Here is a 20,313-nt window from a genome sequence, read left to right as displayed (position 1 = left end):
CTGCTCGCTTTCGTTTCAACACGTTCCAGCGAGGTAGCGCCGTGCGGGCTGGCGCTGTTGTGGTTCGCGATCCCGAATACCCCCAAGCTGTGGTAAGTATTTCCCACGTTGCCCACGGGAAGATGTAGGAATACGTTGCTGCTCCGCAACTAGGAGAGGAACAGCTAGCGTAGCGCTCCCCGGTGTCATGCCTCCCGTTTTATATCGCTGTCACCCGCGGATACAGCGTAGCTCTCTTCATCTCTGCGTCAGGTAAGGTAATAATCGGCTAATCGATTCTCTTGACAGAAAAATAGCCCTATTAACTAGGGGAGCTAGGAAAGAATTTGACAAATGCCGGTGATTGTTTGACTTATTCATAAAAAAGTCAAATGACATATTTATAAATTAAAAATGATTTATAAATTTTTTATATGTGTATTAATAGTAATTTAAAAGTCAATGTAGAAAAATAAAGTATGATGAAAAAACATTAAAATCTAATTTATATTTATATTTTAATTTATAAGTATAAAAGGAAACGAAAAAAACAGAGCTTAACATGTCGCTACTTCTTTTTCCTTAGAAAGGAACGCAGCACGAATTGATGGAAAAGTCTCTTGTGTGTTGGTGCTGCGTTGCTCTTACAGTTGCCATAGAACCGAAGCTATCTGAAGCTTTATAATGTAATCATCCTACTAGAGCTGCAACCTGTCATTGGACGAACGTAGTTCTGCTATAACAAGAGCATCCATTTTTTTCTCACGACCATAGTATCACGTTTATAGATTCGTTATTTCATATATCTATACATGTGAGACTAGGGTGATTTTTGGGTTTTTATAGAAAAGCAATGCCAAATAGCATATTTATATATAAAAAATAATTTAAGAATAAACCTTTCATATATATGTTTTTAGCGATAAAAGTCAAGATTGGAAAAAACTTTAACTTTAACTTTAAATTTAATGTTAAAAAATAAATTTTAGCTTATATGTATAGATAAAAGTGAAAAGATAAAAATATTATCGATTAAATGACAAATATAAGAATTGAGAACATTTAAATATCCTGCTATTACGACGTGCTATGCTCTTCGCCGTCGCTGAATTTTTTCCCCTCTGCTGTTCGGTACTCAAGAGTCGTCTCGGAAGAAAGAGACGCCGACATCTGCTACTTGCTGGGTTTTCTAAATTCAAATTGATGTTGATAGGTTTGGTGTTTTGGTGGCTCGTAGCTAGCTGAAGCGAGCACCTAACACAGAAGGGAGATGAAAAAAAATCTAATGTCGAGAAATATTTCATTTTTTTTTTGGTTTATGTATCTAGTATTTAATCATTCATCTTATTTAAAATGTTATAAAAAAGCTTTAAAAAATTAGTCATGCAGACGATACTATTCATATTTTATCATCTAATAATAAAAATATTAATATTAATAAAAATGTAAACAAAACAAATAATTTATTTAAAAATTATAAAATAAATTTATTTTGGGAGGATGGAATAATGAAAAAAGATGTCAGCGACAAAAATGCTACCAAACAGATCGAGGGCGCGGCAAAGAGAAAGGTCCCGTTGAGCCTGGAAAAATTTTCGAGAAAGGTCACGTCAACGCATATGGAATTTTATGATTCGTCTAAAAAGTGCGAGATGAATCTTTTGAGTCTAATTAATCCATCATTAATATATATTGGTTACTGTAGTACTTATGGCTAATCATGTACTACTAATTACACTAAAAAGATTCGTCTCACGATTTATTTTATAATTATGTAACTAGTTTTAATGTTTATGTATATTTAATGTTTTATTTAGGTGTCCAAAGATTTAATATAATGTATTTTTAAGTTTTTAGAAACTAGACAGACCAAAACTGTTACGCAACTGATTAATATTAATAATTGTTCGATCGCACATCTCACTGCAGCTGGGATAAGGAGCACTGTGCACTGCAGGATACTGTATGCAAATTAGACTGCTCTGTTGAGAAGCGTTTGCGAGAGAATCATGACGAGTTAATTCAGAGAACACGGTTAAGTGTTTCACTAGAATGGTTTCAAAATGGTGTTCCATGAAATGCTTCCATACGGTAAAGTAAAATAGCTTCCTTACGGTAAAAGCTCGTCTTTTTGGCTTTTATGGCCACGTTCTTTTTTAAGTTAAAATTACTCGATTAGCCTTACTAAAACAAGAAATATGATTTTATATAATTAAGTTAGTATTAAAAACTTGAAAATGAATTTGTTTATTTAAAAAACTTCTATATAAAAGATTTTCGCACCAAATACAATATTTTACCTGTTTGAAAATAAGCTAACCGATATCAAAGGAGTAGTTAATGTTACTTATCAGTTTACAACGAATTCTACAGACATAAGCGAAACGGATTACTAACAATTAAAATAATTTGTGGTTAAAACTTTTATACACGTGTTCTAATTAATTAGAAAACAATGGCAGAAAAATAAAGAATAATTTAAAATTTCCAAAATTAGCACCATATTTAATTTTTAAATTTAAATGTTAGCCAGTAAGATTGTAAAGATGTGGTGTTATCTTGCGCGTGGGACCGTCAGTCTGCATGAGTATGAAAAACAACATGATGACTTTTCCGATGTTGACGTGAAAATATCATAAAAAATAAAGGGAAAAAACAGCCACTCTAGCTCCGAAGAAACAAACAACCATACGCAGAATATGGTTGTCGATGGAGCAAAGAAACACGACGAGCAAAGAAAGCACTGTCATTGTCCTTTCGGAATGCAAAATGATGATGGGATCGAACCGTGAGATATATCTGCATCCCTCGCGCTTATCCGATGATAAAGCTGACAACTCAAATCCCGCTAGTAGTATAGCTGATGTCTACAATTCACATGGAGGGACGTACACGGTCCCAAACGGTCAAAAGAAAAACTCTCATTTTTATTTTCATATTTTTTTAAAACAAAAAACGGAATTGTAGAAATGGAAATGAAAACAATATCAGAATTGCGGAATAGATATGGGTAGACGGAAATATGCCAAATATAACGATATGTATAGTATAAATATAGAGACATAACAATATTATTTAATATTCATATCATATTAATTAATATTATACTCTGTATAGAGGACATGAGATCAATTATTGTTTAGAGTTAGATGGAGTATGGGTTGTGTGGCTGTGTCTCTGAGACTTGGCTAGGCTAGGGTATTTTGGGCTTTTGAATTTTTTTTTAATAATTTTTGGAAATTTGTGGTTCAATACAGAATTCTAATAAAACTGTAGTAAAAAATGCATTACCATTTACGTTATCGTTTCTGAACAACTTTACCGTTTCTATTTCTGAGAATTTTCGTTACCAGCTAAAATGGTCGGGAGAAAACGAAAACAACATACTCGGCGGTCGGTATTTTTCATACCGTTTTCAACTCTATTCACCGATGATGGATGTATAACGAACTGAGAATACATAAGAATGTTCCGTTAATTCGTGATGTTATTATTATGACTGTGGTGGTAATAACTTCCCCACAAAGAAAAATGGGGGTTGTTTTTTCAAAAAAAAAAACTCAGCCGACATATTTATAAATTAAAAATAATTTATGAATAAGTTTTTTATATATATATTCTTAGCGATCTAAATGTCAAGGAAAAAAATAATCTGATGAAACCTCCCTAAATTTTACTCTAAATTTAAGGTTAGAAATTCAATTTCCACTTATAATCATAATCATGAAAAAATGAGACCGAGTATATTTTAAGATGTGGCATGGAAACTCACTGGCAATGGGACAGAAGCACTAAGACCTCGTTTGTTTGATGTTTTGATACTAACTAGAGAAGTATTAAAATAGACTATTAATAAAATCCACTCCATACTCTGAACTGTTCCACGAGACGAATCTATTAACCATAATTAATTCATGATTAGCGAATGTGATGCTAGAGTAAACATTTGCTAATCGTTAGTTAATTAGGTTTAAAAATTTTGTCTAATAAAATAGCCTTTATTTATGCAATTACTTTTGTTATCGGTCTATATTTAATACTCCTAATTAATATCTAAACATTTGATATGACCAGAATTAAAAAAAAACCCTAAATCCAAATAGCCCATAACATGTCCTGACGATATTCCAAATAGCCCGTAACATGTCCAGACGATATTCGTATTTTTCAACGGGCACACTCACATCAGTGAAAATTCTGTCAAATCCAAATAGGTCAAAACTGACTTAAACATGCATCCAAAGAAGTCAGCTGGGATCTGAATGCTAAAATACTCCATTATCGTGGCTTGTCCAGCAACTCAAACCATCCGAGATATTATTATATTATTGCTTCAGTTGTTCGGGCTGCTTTTGCTTTATGTTCTCTGCACTCCTTCCTTTTTCCTTGTTAATTAAAGAGGTCCTCTTTAGTTTTTTAAAATAAAAGGTCCAAGCATATATTTATAAACAAAAATTATTTATAAATAATTTTATATGTGTTAATAGCGATATATGCAAATAAAACTTTCACCACAAGTTAAAATTTAAATTTCAACCTTAAATTTGTTGATTTTGAGGTCTTTTCGTTATGGATTATTTTTAAGGCTTAATCTTTCTATCACTGTAAACATGTATAAAAATATTATTTATGAATCATTTTTTATAAATATATTGTTTGTTGTTTAGAACGAACAGATTACCTCCTAGGGGTCAGTGTTTGTCCTTTCCTTTTTTTTTATTTAATCGCAGTGATGTGGTGCGCAACATCTTATGCAATTGTTATATAACGAAAGCTTGCCTTTTCAAAGGCAGGCTGTGCACGACAGGTAGATATTTAGTTTGTCAAAAATATATCATCGGAACACGGATGAATTCTTTTTATTTCTCATGGTGTGCATGACAAAGAATTTGGATAAGGCCGACAATGGAGAAAAGATTGATGTGTCCGAAGGAACATTGAGCTCGTACTACTGTTCTTGGACGAAAACGATGTACCAACTTGTCGCCTATATATCTCCCTTCCCTGATTATCGATGCTCTTAATTACGGCGTAATCTAGACGTTTTAATAGGGTTGTAGAGCAGACGGTTCGGTAGTTTAGGGTATAATAATTTAAACTGACATGAAGCTTATACTGTACTCCATCTAAGTCACTTTCGGTTTAACTTAATCAAACATCTCTAAGTTTAGTCATGTTTACATAAAAATTACTAACTGCACAACACTAAATTAGTTTCATTAAACACATCCTTAAATATATTTTTATTGCATATTTATTTTGTGTTGAAAAAAGTGACTTATAATATTGGACCTAGAGATTAGTTTATTCTACTATTGACAGATCTATGACTGATAAGTTCTAGATAAACAAAACAATCAAAAATAATTTATCAATATTTATTCTTGTCGGTTTAAAAGCCAAATAAAAAAGTTAGACTACGATTAGAAACCCCAAGTTAAACTCTGAAACAATGTTCCAGAAAATTCATATTTTTGTTGAATTCTACTAGCCAACAAGTAGACCATGGAGAATGCTTTTTACCGTGTTTTTTATAATCCTACACAATATAGGTAGAGAAGTATTCGTACGTGTATCGTGTGGATGATCCTGATTGCGGACCCTCAAGCAAGATATTCTGCGCGAAACTATTGGGCCTCACATGCATGATCACACAAAACTGCAAGGCCGGTCTACCTTCTTAAAAAAGAGATCGTAGAAATTTATCTTCACCACAAAAGGCCTAGCACATGAAAAAAAAAGTAAGGCCATTTGTCATTTATAGTTTCTTTCTAGACTTGTTCAAGGAACGGGGCCGACCAGGTTTCTCCTCTTCAAAAACCGTCCAGAATTCCCAAAGCCCAAGCCTAGCAACGCCTGAAGCCCAGAAAACAAATATTGTTTTGTTTTGTTCTATTAATTCAAATTAAAATATATAAATATTAACAATTAAATAACTTAGGGCATCTTTCAAGCTTTGAGCTAAAAACAGGCTAGTCATGAGCTGCCCATGAGCTGGTTTGGTTTCCCATTGTCACACCGTTTAAACACCTCCGTGTTTCTTTAGCAAACTACTCATTCTGTATTATTATATTTTGTATTTTAATAGATAACGCCGTTAACTTTTCTCATACATTTAACCATTAGTCTTATTTAAAAATATGCAAATCTGTAGGGGTGGTTGTTTGATATTTTCATAAAAAGCCAAACGGCATATTTGTAAACTAAAAATAATTTATGAATAATTTTTTATATATACATATTATTAGCAATTTAAAAGCTAAAATTCGAAAGTAAATTATGGTGGAAAAAATCCCCAATCAACTCAAAATCTATGGTTGAAAAATTAAATTCTAGCTTATAAGCATAAGCAGAAGTGAAAAGATGGTATTGGTAAAAAATAATTATAATTAAATCTATTTGATAATAATAATAATAATCACAACAAAATAATAATAATCATATAAGTTTTTAAAATGAGATGAATGATTAAATATGTACTAAAATGTTAACAGTGTAATCTATTAAAATACAAATAAATTTGTAGCTGTGAACTGCTATGATCTAGTAAACAAAAACTACCCTGCTCAGATCAGTCTTTACTAAAAATGTTTGCCTAGATGCCACCACCAAGGTAATTTCCATGTTGATTCAAACTCATGAGATCAATGAGGAGGCTGCAATTTTGCCACTTTCTGGTTGACCAATACCTGAAAGAAGAGTCGGGGAATTATCTAATGAGAGCCATATACAAAATGAACCAAGTAGCTGCTAATCTCACCCAATGAGTACAACCGGCTATAAAAAGGGCAAATGCGTCCATCTCCTGTGGATTTAACAGTGAACGGACGTTGTTGTGGTGCAACGGTATAAGAGTATGTTTAATGATAGAGGCCATTATGAGTTGTATCTTAAATCATTTCAGCAGAAAAAACTCTTTATACAATTTCTCAAGCTGATTGTTCATAATTATAGACTAATTAATTTCTCGTTTGCATTTCATCTGGTTGACGCCTCTAGTTAGGGTCAACGCACACACACAAAGCAAATTTTCTGGTTGTCTTCTCTTTTTAAGCACCAACAACCGATGTTTTGCTGACTTCATGTAAAATAACTTATTTTCACTCCTATCACCTCTCTTCCGTATCAATGTTTATTTTCCCTCCTATCATCTCTGTTCCGTATCAGTGAGCATGCAACGATAGATATGACAATGAGAGCTAATTGTATGTGCCTACGAGTATGTAAATTGTAACTACTAGGGTGGAAAAATAACCAGTGTCAAGTATTGTAGAAGAAAACCATTTAATTTAGAGTGGCATATAATAAGGAAATTTATCTTGTAATTAACCCTTACAGGAATACAGGACCGTTTCCTTTTACTGGATCAATGGGCCGGCGCCACCGGAGTAGTAGGCAAGCCGAGGCACTGCATTGGCGCAATGAGTTGGTTTGCCCTGATTGGTCGCGTGACGCGGCCTTAAGTGCGAATCGAAGGCATCCTCTAGCCCACCGATCGTCTCCGGCCCCCACCGTTTCAATCCCCTCTTCCACTCACGCCGGCGCGCGGGCGTGCATGAACCTGACTTCACTTAACCGGCAACGGCCCGCGGCGTCCATCGACCGTGGATGGTATTTGACCTTTCTTTTCTTGATACTTTACTCGTCGCTCCTGCCCATCTCCCACGGCAAGGCACCAGCTCGATCACAGACACACAGCAAGTGCGAAGCTAGCTAATACGAACGGAAAGAAGCACACAGATCATCTCCCTGATGTAGCAGTGATACTACTGCGTGGAGTATTTGCTAATTTATTCAGATGAAGTCAAAACAGCTTTAAAGTCTAGCACTATATATACTCTCGTTCAAATATCAATGTATCCACCAATTCAGTTACCATCCCTTGCCTTCCCGACTGGTCGGCACAGGAGCTACCGAGCTACTGAAAACACAGAAAAAGAACGTACATTACCTAACCCAATCCTGTAGCAAAACAAGCAGGCATGCCTCTTCTTGTCGTGCAGCCCATCCCCATTTCGAGCGTTCCTGATGCTTGCGGTAGCACACCGCCTCCTGCCGCCGCCGCGGCACACGACGACGACGACGGCATCCTATTCGACGATCTCGTGCTCGGTGGTGGCAGTGACGACAAGACGGACGCCGACGCCGACGACCCGACGGGCAAGCTCGCGTGGCTCAGGTCGCAGGTCATCGGCGCGGAGGCGGAGTTCGCGTCGCCGTTCGGGACCCGCCGCGTCACCTACGCCGATCACACCGCGTCTGGCCGCTGCCTGCGGTTCGTCGAGGAGTTCGTGCAGCGCAACGTTCTCCCCTACTACGGTGCGTGCCATTTAGCCATATGCACTAACTATTTCTCTGCTACTATTCTGCAATCTGCATCCTTCATGAAACGAAATTAACCAAGATGGGTTTATTAGGCAACACGCATACGATGGATAGCTACGTGGGATTGCACACGAGCAAGCTGGCCATGGATGCGGCGAAGTACGTCAAGCGCAGCCTGGGAGCCGGGCCGGAGGACGTGCTGCTCTTCTGCGGCACGGGGTGCACTGCCGCCATCAAGCGGCTCCAGGAGGTGACGGGCATGGCCGTGCCTCCGACGCTGCGCTCCGTGGCGCTGGATGTCCTGCCGACGTCGGAGCGGTGGGTCGTCTTCGTGGGGCCGTACGAGCACCACTCCAACCTGCTCACGTGGCGGGAGAGCCTCGCGGAGGTGGTGGAGATCGGGCTGCGGCCGGACGACGGCCACCTTGACCTGGACGCCCTGGAGGCGGCTCTTGCGGCGCCGGAGCGCGCCGGCCGGCCCTTGCTCGGCTCCTTCTCGGCGTGCAGCAACGTCACCGGCATCCGCACCGACACGCGCGCCGTGGCGCGTCTGCTGCACAGCTACGGCGCGTACGCCTGCTTCGACTTCGCGTGCAGCGCGCCCTACGTCGGCATCGACATGCGGTCCGCCGAGGAGGACGGGTATGACGCCGTGTACCTGAGCCCGCACAAGTTCCTTGGGGGACCCGGAAGCCCCGGCGTCCTGGCGATGGCCAAGCGTCTCTATCGCCTCCGCCGCACCGCGCCGTCCACCAGCGGCGGGGGCACCGTCGTATACGTCAGCGCCTACGGCGACACGGTGTACTGCGAGGACACGGAGGAGCGAGAGGACGCTGGCACGCCGGCGATCATACAGAAGGTCCGGGCAGCGCTGGCGTTCCGGGTGAAGGAGTGGGTCGGCGAGGCGTGCATCGAGGCGCGCGAGGATCAGCTGCTCGCTCTTGCTCTCAGCCGGATGCAAGCGTCGGCCAACCCAAACCTGCGCCTGCTGCTCGGCGGCGATCGGCCCAGCAGCGGGCGCTGTCTCCCCGTGCTCTCCTTCGTGGTGCACCCACCAAGCGACTGCACCGAGCAAGAACGCGGCGCCGGCGCCGTAAGACCGCAGCTGCACTGCCGGTTCGTGACGAAGCTGCTCAACGACCTGTTCGGCGTGCAGGCGCGCGGGGGCTGCTCCTGCGCGGGGCCCTACGGCCACCGCCTCCTGGGGATCACGCCGGCGCGTGCCAAGGCCATCAAATCCGCCGTGGAAATGGGCTACCACGGCGTGCGCCCCGGGTGGACCCGCGTCAGCCTGGCCTACTACACGTCGACGCAGGAGGCGGAGTTCGTGCTGGACGCCATCGACTTCGTCGCCAGTTTCGGCCACCGGTTCCTGCCGCTCTACGCCTTCGACTGGGAAACCGGGGACTGGGAGTACAACCACAGCCTCGTTCGTGTCCTGCCGAACAACGCCACCAGCAATGCTGCTGCTGCTGCTGCTGCTGCTGCTGCTGCCGCTTCTAGTGGACGGGTCAAAACAGAGGACGAGTACCAGAGCTACATGGCATTTGCGCGGAGCCTCGCCGACTCCTTGGCCGCTTCTGTGGATAACGCTCCTTCTAGACACGTTCCCAAGGGCATCGATCCACAGCTGCTTTACTTCCCCATGTGAGACACCGTAAAGTTGGATACTATGTTCTTTGCCGAGATTAATGCCAGATTTTTTTTCAAGATTTTTATCCGCAAGTTTCTCTAACGACTAAATAATATTTTTTATAATTATATATAGAAATTCATTATCTTATAGTTTTAAAATACTTTCTATAATTTTATAATAGATAATTCTATCACTTATACTATTAAATAATTATATAAAAATCAGATATTTTTTTTGTCTTTTATCAAACATCAACAAAACAGGGCAGAGTGCAGCTTTGTTCTTCCCTTGGTTTTTTGCCAAAACATGCAGAGATGCTGCATTGCTGCTGCTTTGTGCCGAGACCCCAAAAAGCTCACACCGGCCTGCTGCATGGTCTGTGGGCCGGATGCCCATGCGGCTGTCTCAAACCGGAAGGCTTCCTACGTGTTAGGCCCAGTTCAGTTCGTAATTTTTTTTTAAAACATCATGTCAATATACGGACACACATTTTAATTATTAAAAATACTCTAATTATAAAATAAACTACATATTCTAAGAATCTATGAGACGAATCTTTTGAGCTTAATTAATCTGTCATTGTAGCACTTATGACTAATCACTACTAATTAGGCTCAAAAGATTCATCCCAATAATTAGTTTTAATGCTCATATATATATATATATATATATATATATATATATTGCTCTATTTAGATATCTAAAAATTTAATGCGATGTTTTTGAGAAAACTTTTTATGAACTAAACAGGGCCTTAGAAAGAATTTATTTTTGTCTTCCTAGTTTATAACGCAAAGACTTTATTTTTAATAATTATAATTATTATATTAAAGTTTAATAAAGTGGAAAACATATGCCTTGGAATTTAAAAAAATATGGAGCAACAATATTGATGTTTTAAAAAAATAAATAAAATAGTTTTTAGGATTTTTTTAATTGATACTACGTGTGAAATAGGTTAAAAAAATAAAATGGTCTCTTCTGTTTTAAGACGGAGCGAGTAGAAAAGAAGTTGTGAAGCCGTCGACTTGTTCAGTTCTTTTGCCTCGCCCGCTGATCCTCGCGGAGGCGCAGCTGTCTCGCTCCGGACTCCTGTCTGATCCCAGATCCTCCGCCTCATGTCTCTCGCCATGGGCAGGTCCAGATCTTCGTGGCTGCTGGCGCTGCTCCTCGTCTGCGCGGCGGCGGTGGCGGCCGCGGCGGGCAAGGAGAAGGGCGGGACAGGTCGGGCGGAGGTGGAGTGCTCGGATCTGGCGACGCTGGGCGAGTGCGTGGCGAGCGGCGGCGGAAGCAGGTGCCGGTGGTGCCGCAGCGAGGCGCTCGACGACATGTGCTTCGGGGCCGCCGAGGCGTGGAGGTTGCCGCACCAGGTCTTCTCTTGCGACCCACCCGCCGCCGGCGCAGCCCACGCCCGGAGATGACGTTGCACTCTCTGCCCCCGCTGTCTCGCTGGATCTGAGAATTTAAGAACGACTGTTTCGGTCTTTCCTGGTACTAAATCGCGATCTCTGGAGGCTGGAAGCCATAGAAGTGATTTTCATTTCTCCCCTGTAATGTATGGTTTGATAAGAATATGGCGGCTACATTTATTATTGTTGATTTTGCAATTTGAGTTGAGAAATCTGTGGCAAGTTTTGAGTTGCCATGACAATAGGAACTGGCGAAAGATCTTATCTTTATACCCACACTGTCGATATTTGCTAAAAGGTTTTTTTTTTAACTATAAGTTAACAAAAAATTTAGGGCAAAATTTTAGTATCTTATGTTATGTTATATCTTCGGTACTAAATTTTACGCTAAAAACTATGGTTTAAATTACTTTTTAAGAAGGGTAAAAAACTACTAAGAAGATGACATTCATATTTTTCACTTAATTTTGAATTTTAGTCACATTTTTTCACTATTCGATTGCATATATTAGAAAAATAACAATGCTAATATCGAAACTTACAATGTAATTGCCATAATGTAAAATCGATTTGACTATTTTTATTGAAGAATGTGGTGTCATACAAACAGAAGTTAATTAGACCATAACATTATAAATTCGACCATTTTGAAATACGCCTGATTCAAGAAATTAGAACCCGCCAATGTGAGCTATGCAACCCTGTACTCCATGCAGTTTCCTGTACAATTTGCATGTAATATCCTCCATGTATGCACATTTCAGTTGTATATATTGCAGCTAATTTCATCAACAAATTTTGATCGACACAATGCGATTCAAGTACATACATGAATCTCAGGTTACATCTTAACATAATTTATATAAATTTTGGCTGTGCTCTGATGCTACTTGTTCAAAATCTCAGCAAAAAGCACATTGCAGCTTGTTCTGATCCAGGCATCCAGCAGGCTCCTTTTCTGCTTGCTCCTATTTGCTCATCTGCTCCTTGATCAGTTGCTACTCATGTTTGCTGATTTGCTCCTGCTACTCCAACTTGCTGCTCTGCCGGCGGATGCTTATGCTTGTAAGCTAAAATATGAAATTTAAAACTTCAATTTAAATTTGATTTTAGAGTTTTTTTACCACAATTTATTTTTTAGTTTTTTCTCTTGAAGAACACGTATATAAAAGTTTTATTCATAAATTATTTTTAATCATTCACTAACTGTTTCACTTATGCTTATATTTTTTAAATTTTTAATCATTAATTAACAAGTTTGAGGGCGAAGTCAGGTGCGTGGCTTAACAGATCATCAAAAGGCCTGCAGGTCTGTGCGGTCACCGTTAGAGGGTGTTTAGATTGAGAAAAATTTTGGAAGAAGCGTCACGTCAAATGTTTGACAGGATGTCGAAAGGAGTTTTCGGACACGAATGAAAAAATGAATTTCACGGCTAGCCTGAAAACCGCGAGATGAATCTTTTGAGCCTAATTAATCCGTCATTACCACATGTTGGTTACTGTAGCACTTATGGCTAATTATGGACTAATTAGGCTCAAAAGATTCGTCTCAAGATTTCTTTCATAACTGTGCAATTAGTTTCTTGGTTCATCTATGTTTAATGCTTTATTTAGATGTCCAAAGATTCGATGTGATGTTTTTAGAAAAAAATTTTGGAAACTAAACAAGACCTTATTTCATACTCCATCCATTCTATAATATATAAAGTATAAGAGCAAACTTAATAGTATAGCCAACTACTGGCTCTAAATCATCTATAATTAATCTAATAGCTAATTCATATAATAGTTAGCTACAAAACATATACTACACTATTAATACCTGGTCCTATATGTCATACACATTACGTCTTAGAGTCCATGCTGCAGCTGGCTACAAATCTGTAGCTCACTACTCTTCTCTCTCCTCTCTTATTTTCTTAAAATATGTTTATAGCTGACTTATAGTCTGCTATTGTACCTGCTCTAACTAACACTAACACAAAGATCAATAAAGAGTTATAACCAACTCCTCGTTTAAATTATCAGGTGTATGTATGCATGCTTATAATGTGGGTGGACATTTTGATGATAATGAAGTTAAAATAAATCAAATGTAGAGAAAAAAATATGTGTTGCTTAATGCATGCTCATGCACACCTTATATTATGGAACAAAGAAAAAATATTATTGTTGGTACAAGGCCACCTTACCCTGTTCGCCTAAGTGCTTGAGTAGTATGTAGGAGTATTCCACTTAGCTGAGCATATTAGAGTATTCCAACATACCTGAGCATATTGGAGTATTCTACAATAGCTGAGGATGTTGGAGTATTCTACCTTAGCTAAGCATGTTGAAGTATTCTACTTAGCTGAGCATGTTGAAGTAGTATATTGGAGTATTTTTTACCTTAACTGAGCATGTTGAAGTATTTCATTTAGTTGAGCATGTTGAAGTACCATGTTGGAGTATTCTAACTACTAGCATGTTGGAATATTCTACTTGCTAGTCATAATTGCGGTGTATATGCATATTTAGATGTACGTGCATATTTCGATGTATATGCATATTTTGATGTATGTGTATCTTCCGATGCATATGCGTGATCCGATGTATATGCCTTAAGAGCATATTCGGATGTATACGCACATGACCCCTATTCGCTCGAGCTAGCGAAGTTGATCGAGATGCATATAAACATCCCGGCGTATATACTCGCTCAGGTGTATATACACGATTCAGTGTACATGCTCACCTCGGTTTATTTACATGTTTTGCTATATACGCTTGTCCTAATGTTCATGTGTTAATAGATTATTCGAGTGTAGGTATATGACAAGTAGGTCACATTACTTTCAGACAAGTGATGTTCTATATGCCTCGAGCATGTTAACATATGGAGACCACACAAGTATTTTTATGCAAGAGGAGCAAGACCATTCAAGGCACAACTCGACTAAGAGTGAGACGAAGTTTGAGACCACGACTCCTAGGAATATTACTAGAAGATGGCTAGGGACCAGCACTCAAGTGCTAATGATGGCTTCCAAAGTGGTCCCAAGAGACTGGGCACATTACCCTAATACGCTTATATCTTATTAGTAACCACTATAGGTTATTCCAGTAATTGTACTAGGGGATTCCAAGGCTATAAAAGCCCGTACGGGCTTAACACCACCTTGTAAAATTAAAGATTAATCAGACAACACAATATGAGGGTATTTGAGCATTTCTACATCTGAGTTCACCTTGAGTAGGCGAAGAGTATTTGCTTCAGTCGCATATTCACTTGTGTTTGTGACTTTAGGTCACAACAATTATGTCTTATATTATGTAATAGAGGGAGTCCAAGTTAAATGTTTAATTCTTTTTCTTATTCCATCTGATCGGTGCCTCTGATTACAGTCTGCACACGTACAAAAATATATTTTCTAGTTGTAATCTTACACTCATCTTTTCAATTCTGCTTATACTTATAAGTCAATTTTTTGAATTTTTTAACCTTAAGTTTGGAGTTTACGTTGAAGTTTTTTCATTGTAGTTTATTTTACAGTCTTATCTTTTAAATCACTAAGAACACGTATATAAAAATTTTATCTATAAATTATTTTTTATAACTATGTTGTTTGCTTTTTCTTATAAAAAAGCTAAACAATCAGTCACTTCATTATTTATGCCCTTTAACATAACGGAGTTGGTTGAATATACGCGATATAGTGTTAAATGCTAAGAGCTACATGCTAAGAGCTACAATGGTTCCAATGAGCTAATGTCGAGTGGATCTACAGTGTAGCAATTTAACGGTAATATTTGTAGGTGGAGTTTGATATATATTAAACTTTCTTATAGCTAAGAAGTTAATATTTGTAGGTGTAGTTTGATATATATTTACCTTTCTTGTAGCTAAGAAATCTATAGGTGTAGTTTGCTGATTTTTGCTTATTGTAGATGAAAAATTTATTTCATACAAGAAGAAGAAAAATGAAGTAACAAGATATTGTCCGAGAACACAACCCAGATCCAACCAAAGTGGGAGATGATTCTATACTTGGGCAGACTATTGAGTATATCTAATCTTCTCGAAGTAAGCACATTCGACTTTGGAAATTTATCCGGTGTCTCTAAAATTAAACTTATATTTTCGGAATATAATAAGGTCAGAGGACTTTTGGACATTTTTTGAGCAGTTGTGAATAGATTGGATAAGCGGTAGTACAGTAAGGGCTAAGAGTCTTAAGTTGAAATGCCGAGTAAGATTATGAACAACTTGGTTGTGTGATGCTATATTTGTGATCTGCCAATTACAATATACTATATTAACATGTCATAAATACATTGATACCTTTTATAAATAATGAAGTGTATTACTCTTAAGTTCCAAACTATGAACCAAGTAATGTTTTCAAATGAAGCATATCAAATTCTGAGCCATGATCGAAGTAATGTTATTGTAAGAGTAAATCAAAGAGACCACTATCATAGCAGCCACAAACAAACCAAAAACCTACACGCAAACACAATTATTGGATATCACGGACGCGCGATGTAGGGCTCATTGACTGGCAGGTGTTGGTGACACCTTCTCCTACTTGGATCCGGTAGGGGGCGACATGGCTATAAATTGAAGGGTTGCCTCCTTCCTATTGTCATTCCCATTGCCATTGCCTTTGATTGCGATATCATATGTCTACGTCTCTGCTTGCGGTAATGATGGGCATGGTGCTGGCGATCGGCGACAACCTCCAGCAGTTGATTGACAAGCTGACGTAGTCAGGCCCGGAGGAAGAGGCCAACGATCAAGAGTTCAAGGAGTCCATGACGACACGGGTCTATAGCCACCAAGTATCTTGATGACCCCAACCCTCTCTCGCCAGAACAATTGGAGTGGGCCATCGGCACAGAGCTCACCGCCCGACAGATGGCCGATGACTTCACGTCCACGTTGATGGACTTTAGGAGGGGCTTGTCCGTGTTCTTCGGAACCGTTAGGCCCGAGGAGGAGGCGCTTAGGAAGAACTCCGTCTGGCTTGACATGCGCCGTGCCGAGGCGACAGAAATTGTCTCGACAACACGCCTCTCGCAGGACAAGCACCTCAACCACATCATGAGTCTGGCAACAATTGACGGCCTTGTCGAAACGGAGATCGTGGAGCTGATCAACACCGCACGTGAGACCATGGAGTTGGAGCTTCGGGACGACAATGTTCCTACGCAGAGGAGTTGGCCTAGGCTAACAACATCGACAGTCGTGTCGCCCTTGTCATGAGGAAGGCTATCACATTCAGGGAGATAGTCAAGCGGGGCGCGGCCGTCTATGCAGGGAGGCCCGGCGAGGAGGCACTAGCAATCATGCCGCCGACGCAACTCGTGGTGTCCCAAGCGTTCGCCACAACCATCAGACGCTACCGGGCCCTATTCACCGAGGCCAACATCCTAGCAAATGTAATGCACAAGCAGTCGTCGTCGGAGAATTCTATTACTAAACGACCGCCATGACAGAGGCGTCGCACGTCTCTCGCCAGAGACGACGACAGATAGTGTCGTACAATACTAGCTAGCTTCTTACTTGTACTCCATATTTTAGATAGGTCTATGACATATAACTAAGCTTGTGTCAATTAGATTTGTCATTAGCTTGGCTGATGTTCAGTGTATGACATATAACTAAGCTTGACTTATTTCAATTTGCCATTAGCTAGAACTTGCTTAGCATGCACGGTCAGGGATGGATCCAGAATATGAAGTTTGGGGGGGGGGGGGGGGGGCTGGTTACCTTCTTCTTCCTCCAGCCCCCTCTTCTTCTTCCCCTTCCCTCTCTTATTTTTCTACGGGGGATCAACCGTGTAAGGGGGATTAGAGCCCGCACAGTCCCCATAGTGTATCCGCTGCTGTGTATGGTTTGTTTTTTTTGGCTATAATCCATGCCTCGAGAATATTAGGCCTTGTTTAGCTCCTAAATTTTTTTTCTCCAAAAACATCACATCGAATTTTTAGACACCTAAATAAAGCATTAAACATAGATGAACCAAAAAACTAATTGCACAGTTATGAAAGAAATCTTGAGACGAATCTTTTGAGCCTAATTAATCCATGATTAGCCATAAGTGCTACAGTAACCAACAAGTACTAATGATGGATTAATTAGGCTCAAAAGATTCGTCTCGCGGTTTCTAGGCTAGCCGTGAAATTCGTTTTTTATTCGTGTCCGAAAACCCCTTTCAATATGTGGTCAAACGTTCGATGTGATGTTTTTACCAAAAAATTTTGATAACTAAACACCACCTAACGTGAGACAAGATGATCCAGAAGACTATAAAATTCAGGCACCATGTAGACTCCGATATGTTAGACTATAAAATTCAGGCACCATGTAGACTCCGATATGTTGTCTTAGGTTTATGCTAAGAGCAAAATTGATAGTGGTATGGACGTATAGTATAAGGATGGCTTTGCTTCAATCGTCGGTAACCTCCACAGTCTAGATTTTCTGGAATTACTGATTAGCTAGAGGTTAGATTCTATTTAAATTCTTATGGGTGCCAGTCGCTCACACGCGCTCCCATTTTTGGCGTGCGAGGCGTCCCCACTGACTGCCGCCGGCCGTGCGCCCGTGCCACACCCACGTTGGTCGTCGTGCATGAACAGCGTCAGGTTCATGCAGCGCAACAGTGCACGTGGCCCGTGTGGCGTGCTCCACTTCGCTGGCCAAGTGACCAGACAGGCCGCGGCATGCGGCGATGGGTTTGGTCAGGCGAAGGCTACTGATCCAGCAGGCAGTTGCTGGCGTCCACAGTCGTCGCGACTGTTGCTCGCGCGCTCGCTTGCTTCCCCTTTCGCGTTTCGCTGTTCGTGCGGCTGCCCCTGCCCCTGGTGCCTGGCCGGAGCCGTCTTTTTGTGCGTGTACCTTTGCACGACGGATCATTTGTTGCATGTTATCCGGCGCTTGAGCGCGAGAAGAGAGGAGAAAAGGAGAAGGAACACACGGGGTCTGTTCATTATAGGAGTACTAATTATCTGCAGATTAATTAGCGCTTGAAAACACAGCTACGTAATACTTAGTTCTAAACATAGGCAGTAGTACATCACAGCGAGACAAACCTACACGTGCTAATTCAAAGCAAACCAGACACAGGACACCACCACGCACGCAGGGCCGAGCAGCCGAAACGGGGAACCGTCCACGGAGCCCCTCGTCACTTCTGCTGCTCGTGCTCCCCCCGTAACTCCACCGGGCGCCAACGAGCGATCGCCATCTCCGCCGCCGGCGCGGCAGGCGCCGACGCCGACGCCAACGCCCCGCACGACCATCCGGTCATCCAGGCACAGCCCCGCGTTGCCGCTCAGGTCGAGGTTCCGGCCGAGCCGCTGCAGGAACGCGCCGTCGAAAGGCACGGCGCCGCCCAGCCCGTTGTTGCTCAGGTTCAGGTGGTACATCCTGCTCAGCCTGCTTAGCCCCGGTGGGATTTCTCCGGTGAGGTTGTTGTTCTCGAGTGACAGCGTCGTGAGGCTCGCCAGCTGACCGAACGCAGCGGGTATCTGTCCCGAGTAGCCGGAGCCGGCCAGCCGGAGTTCTTGAAGACGAGGGAGACTGCCGAGCTCGGAAGGTAAGGGGACATTCATTGGGTTGTTGTCCATGATCAGGTACTGGAGGTTCCGGAGGCCGGCGAGTCCAGGAGGAAAGTGACCGCTCAGGCCATTGCTGCTTAGCGCCAAGAAGGTAAGCGAGCTCAGGTTGGCGATGCTGACTGGGACACCGCCGGTGAGATTGTTGGAGCTCAGGTCCAGCTTCTGTAGCTGCCGCAGTTCGCCGATCCGGCTCGGAATGAGGCCGGACAGCGAGTTGTAGCTCAGGTCCAGACCAACCAATCTCTTTAGCTCGTTGATCTCGCGCGGCACCGGACCGGTGAGCGAGTTGTAGCTCAGGTCGAGGTGCACCAGCGACGTTAGCTCGCCGATGCCCTGCGGGATCTCGCCGCGGATCAATCCGTTCTGGGAGATGGTGAGCACCTGCAGGGACCTGAGGGTTGCCAGCTGCGGCGGCATCACGCCGGACAGGGACGGGTTGGCCCTGATGCTGAGCTGCTGCAGGCTGGAGGACGAGAGGTTGGCGGCCGGCGGCAAGACGAGGGTCGTGTTGGCGGCCGGGTTCTTGAAACAGCTGACGAAGAAAAGAGATTGGAGGTGGGGCAGCGAGAACACCAGCGGCGGGAAGGCGGCCGTGTCCTTGCACGACGGGTTGGGCTCGACGCCGAAGTCGAGCCGTGTGACGCGCAGCGTCGCCGAGGCCGCATCGCCGGCGGGCTTGCACTCGAGCCCCGGCCACGGCGCGCCGCAAGGGTCGGGGCTCTCGGAGCGCCAGTCCCGGTCAGACGAGACCGCATCCATGACGAGGAACAGCGCTTCCCTCTCCGCCGGGTCCATGGACGCGGCCGCGGCGGCGGCCACGGACAGCAGGCAAATGAACACGGCGACGGAGGATGCCATCTTGCCCTGCGCCGGTGGGGCTGCTGTGCTCCGGTCCGGTGGACCGGTAGGGTGGTTTTGGTGGGGTTTAAGAGGAGACCTCGCCCGTGCGCGAGCCGGTAGCAGCTGGTGCTGTGATTGACGTGACGAAAGCCACTGAGCCAGGGCCCCTGCCCGGACATGGAAGCAGAACGGTACAGACCCTCGCAAGCTTGGTTGGCGCGGAAAAATCTCGGCCGTAACACGCTTTTCGAACGAGCCACTCCACTATCATCGTCGTGATCGCGCTGAGGCGGAGCCCAAGGTCCGCATTGCTTAGCTTACCTGACGAGTGCAGTAAAGCGCTGCCTGCACAGAGGGGGCACCAGTGCAAGTGCACACAGTTTGCACGTCGTATTTTCCACAGGAACCGTAAATAGTAATGCAGTCTCAGCTACTGGATGACAGATAGCGCAAGTACGTAATTTGACTGATCTGGCAGTGATTAAACTACTGGCAAGAAATGGATTTACGAGCATGTCC

At 42.4% G+C, this 20,313-nt stretch overlaps 3 protein-coding genes across 3 annotated transcripts; 2 read left to right on the top strand and 1 right to left on the bottom strand.

Annotated features, from left to right (window-relative positions):
• Positions 1-1,700: 1,700 nt before the first annotated feature.
• Positions 1,701-19,822, bottom strand: LOC102700753 (receptor like protein 29). Its single transcript, XM_006644595.2, has 2 exons — positions 18,336-19,822; positions 1,701-1,716 (listed from the first exon to the last, which is right to left on the bottom strand). Exon 1 carries the CDS (start codon positions 19,810-19,812, stop codon positions 18,436-18,438), a length of 1,377 nt encoding a protein of 458 aa, XP_006644658.1. The 5' UTR covers positions 19,813-19,822; the 3' UTR covers positions 1,701-1,716; positions 18,336-18,435.
• On the top strand, positions 7,856-9,973 carry LOC102700204 (probable cysteine desulfurase). The gene is made up of 2 exons (XM_040524612.1): positions 7,856-8,298; positions 8,397-9,973. The coding sequence occupies exons 1-2, from the start codon at positions 7,962-7,964 to the stop codon at positions 9,953-9,955; spliced, it is 1,896 nt and encodes a 631-aa protein (XP_040380546.1). The 5' UTR covers positions 7,856-7,961; the 3' UTR covers positions 9,956-9,973.
• Positions 10,973-11,627, top strand: LOC102699922. Its single transcript, XM_015832749.1, has one exon. The coding sequence runs from the start codon at positions 11,059-11,061 to the stop codon at positions 11,359-11,361; it is 303 nt and encodes a 100-aa protein (XP_015688235.1). The 5' UTR covers positions 10,973-11,058; the 3' UTR covers positions 11,362-11,627.
• Positions 19,823-20,313: the final 491 nt, after the last annotated feature.

The sequence above is a fragment of the Oryza brachyantha genome, chromosome 1 (genome assembly GCF_000231095.2).
Source record: "Oryza brachyantha chromosome 1, ObraRS2, whole genome shotgun sequence".
Taxonomy (NCBI): Eukaryota; Viridiplantae; Streptophyta; class Magnoliopsida; order Poales; family Poaceae; genus Oryza; species Oryza brachyantha.
This window is presented reverse-complemented; position numbering and strand designations above follow the sequence as displayed.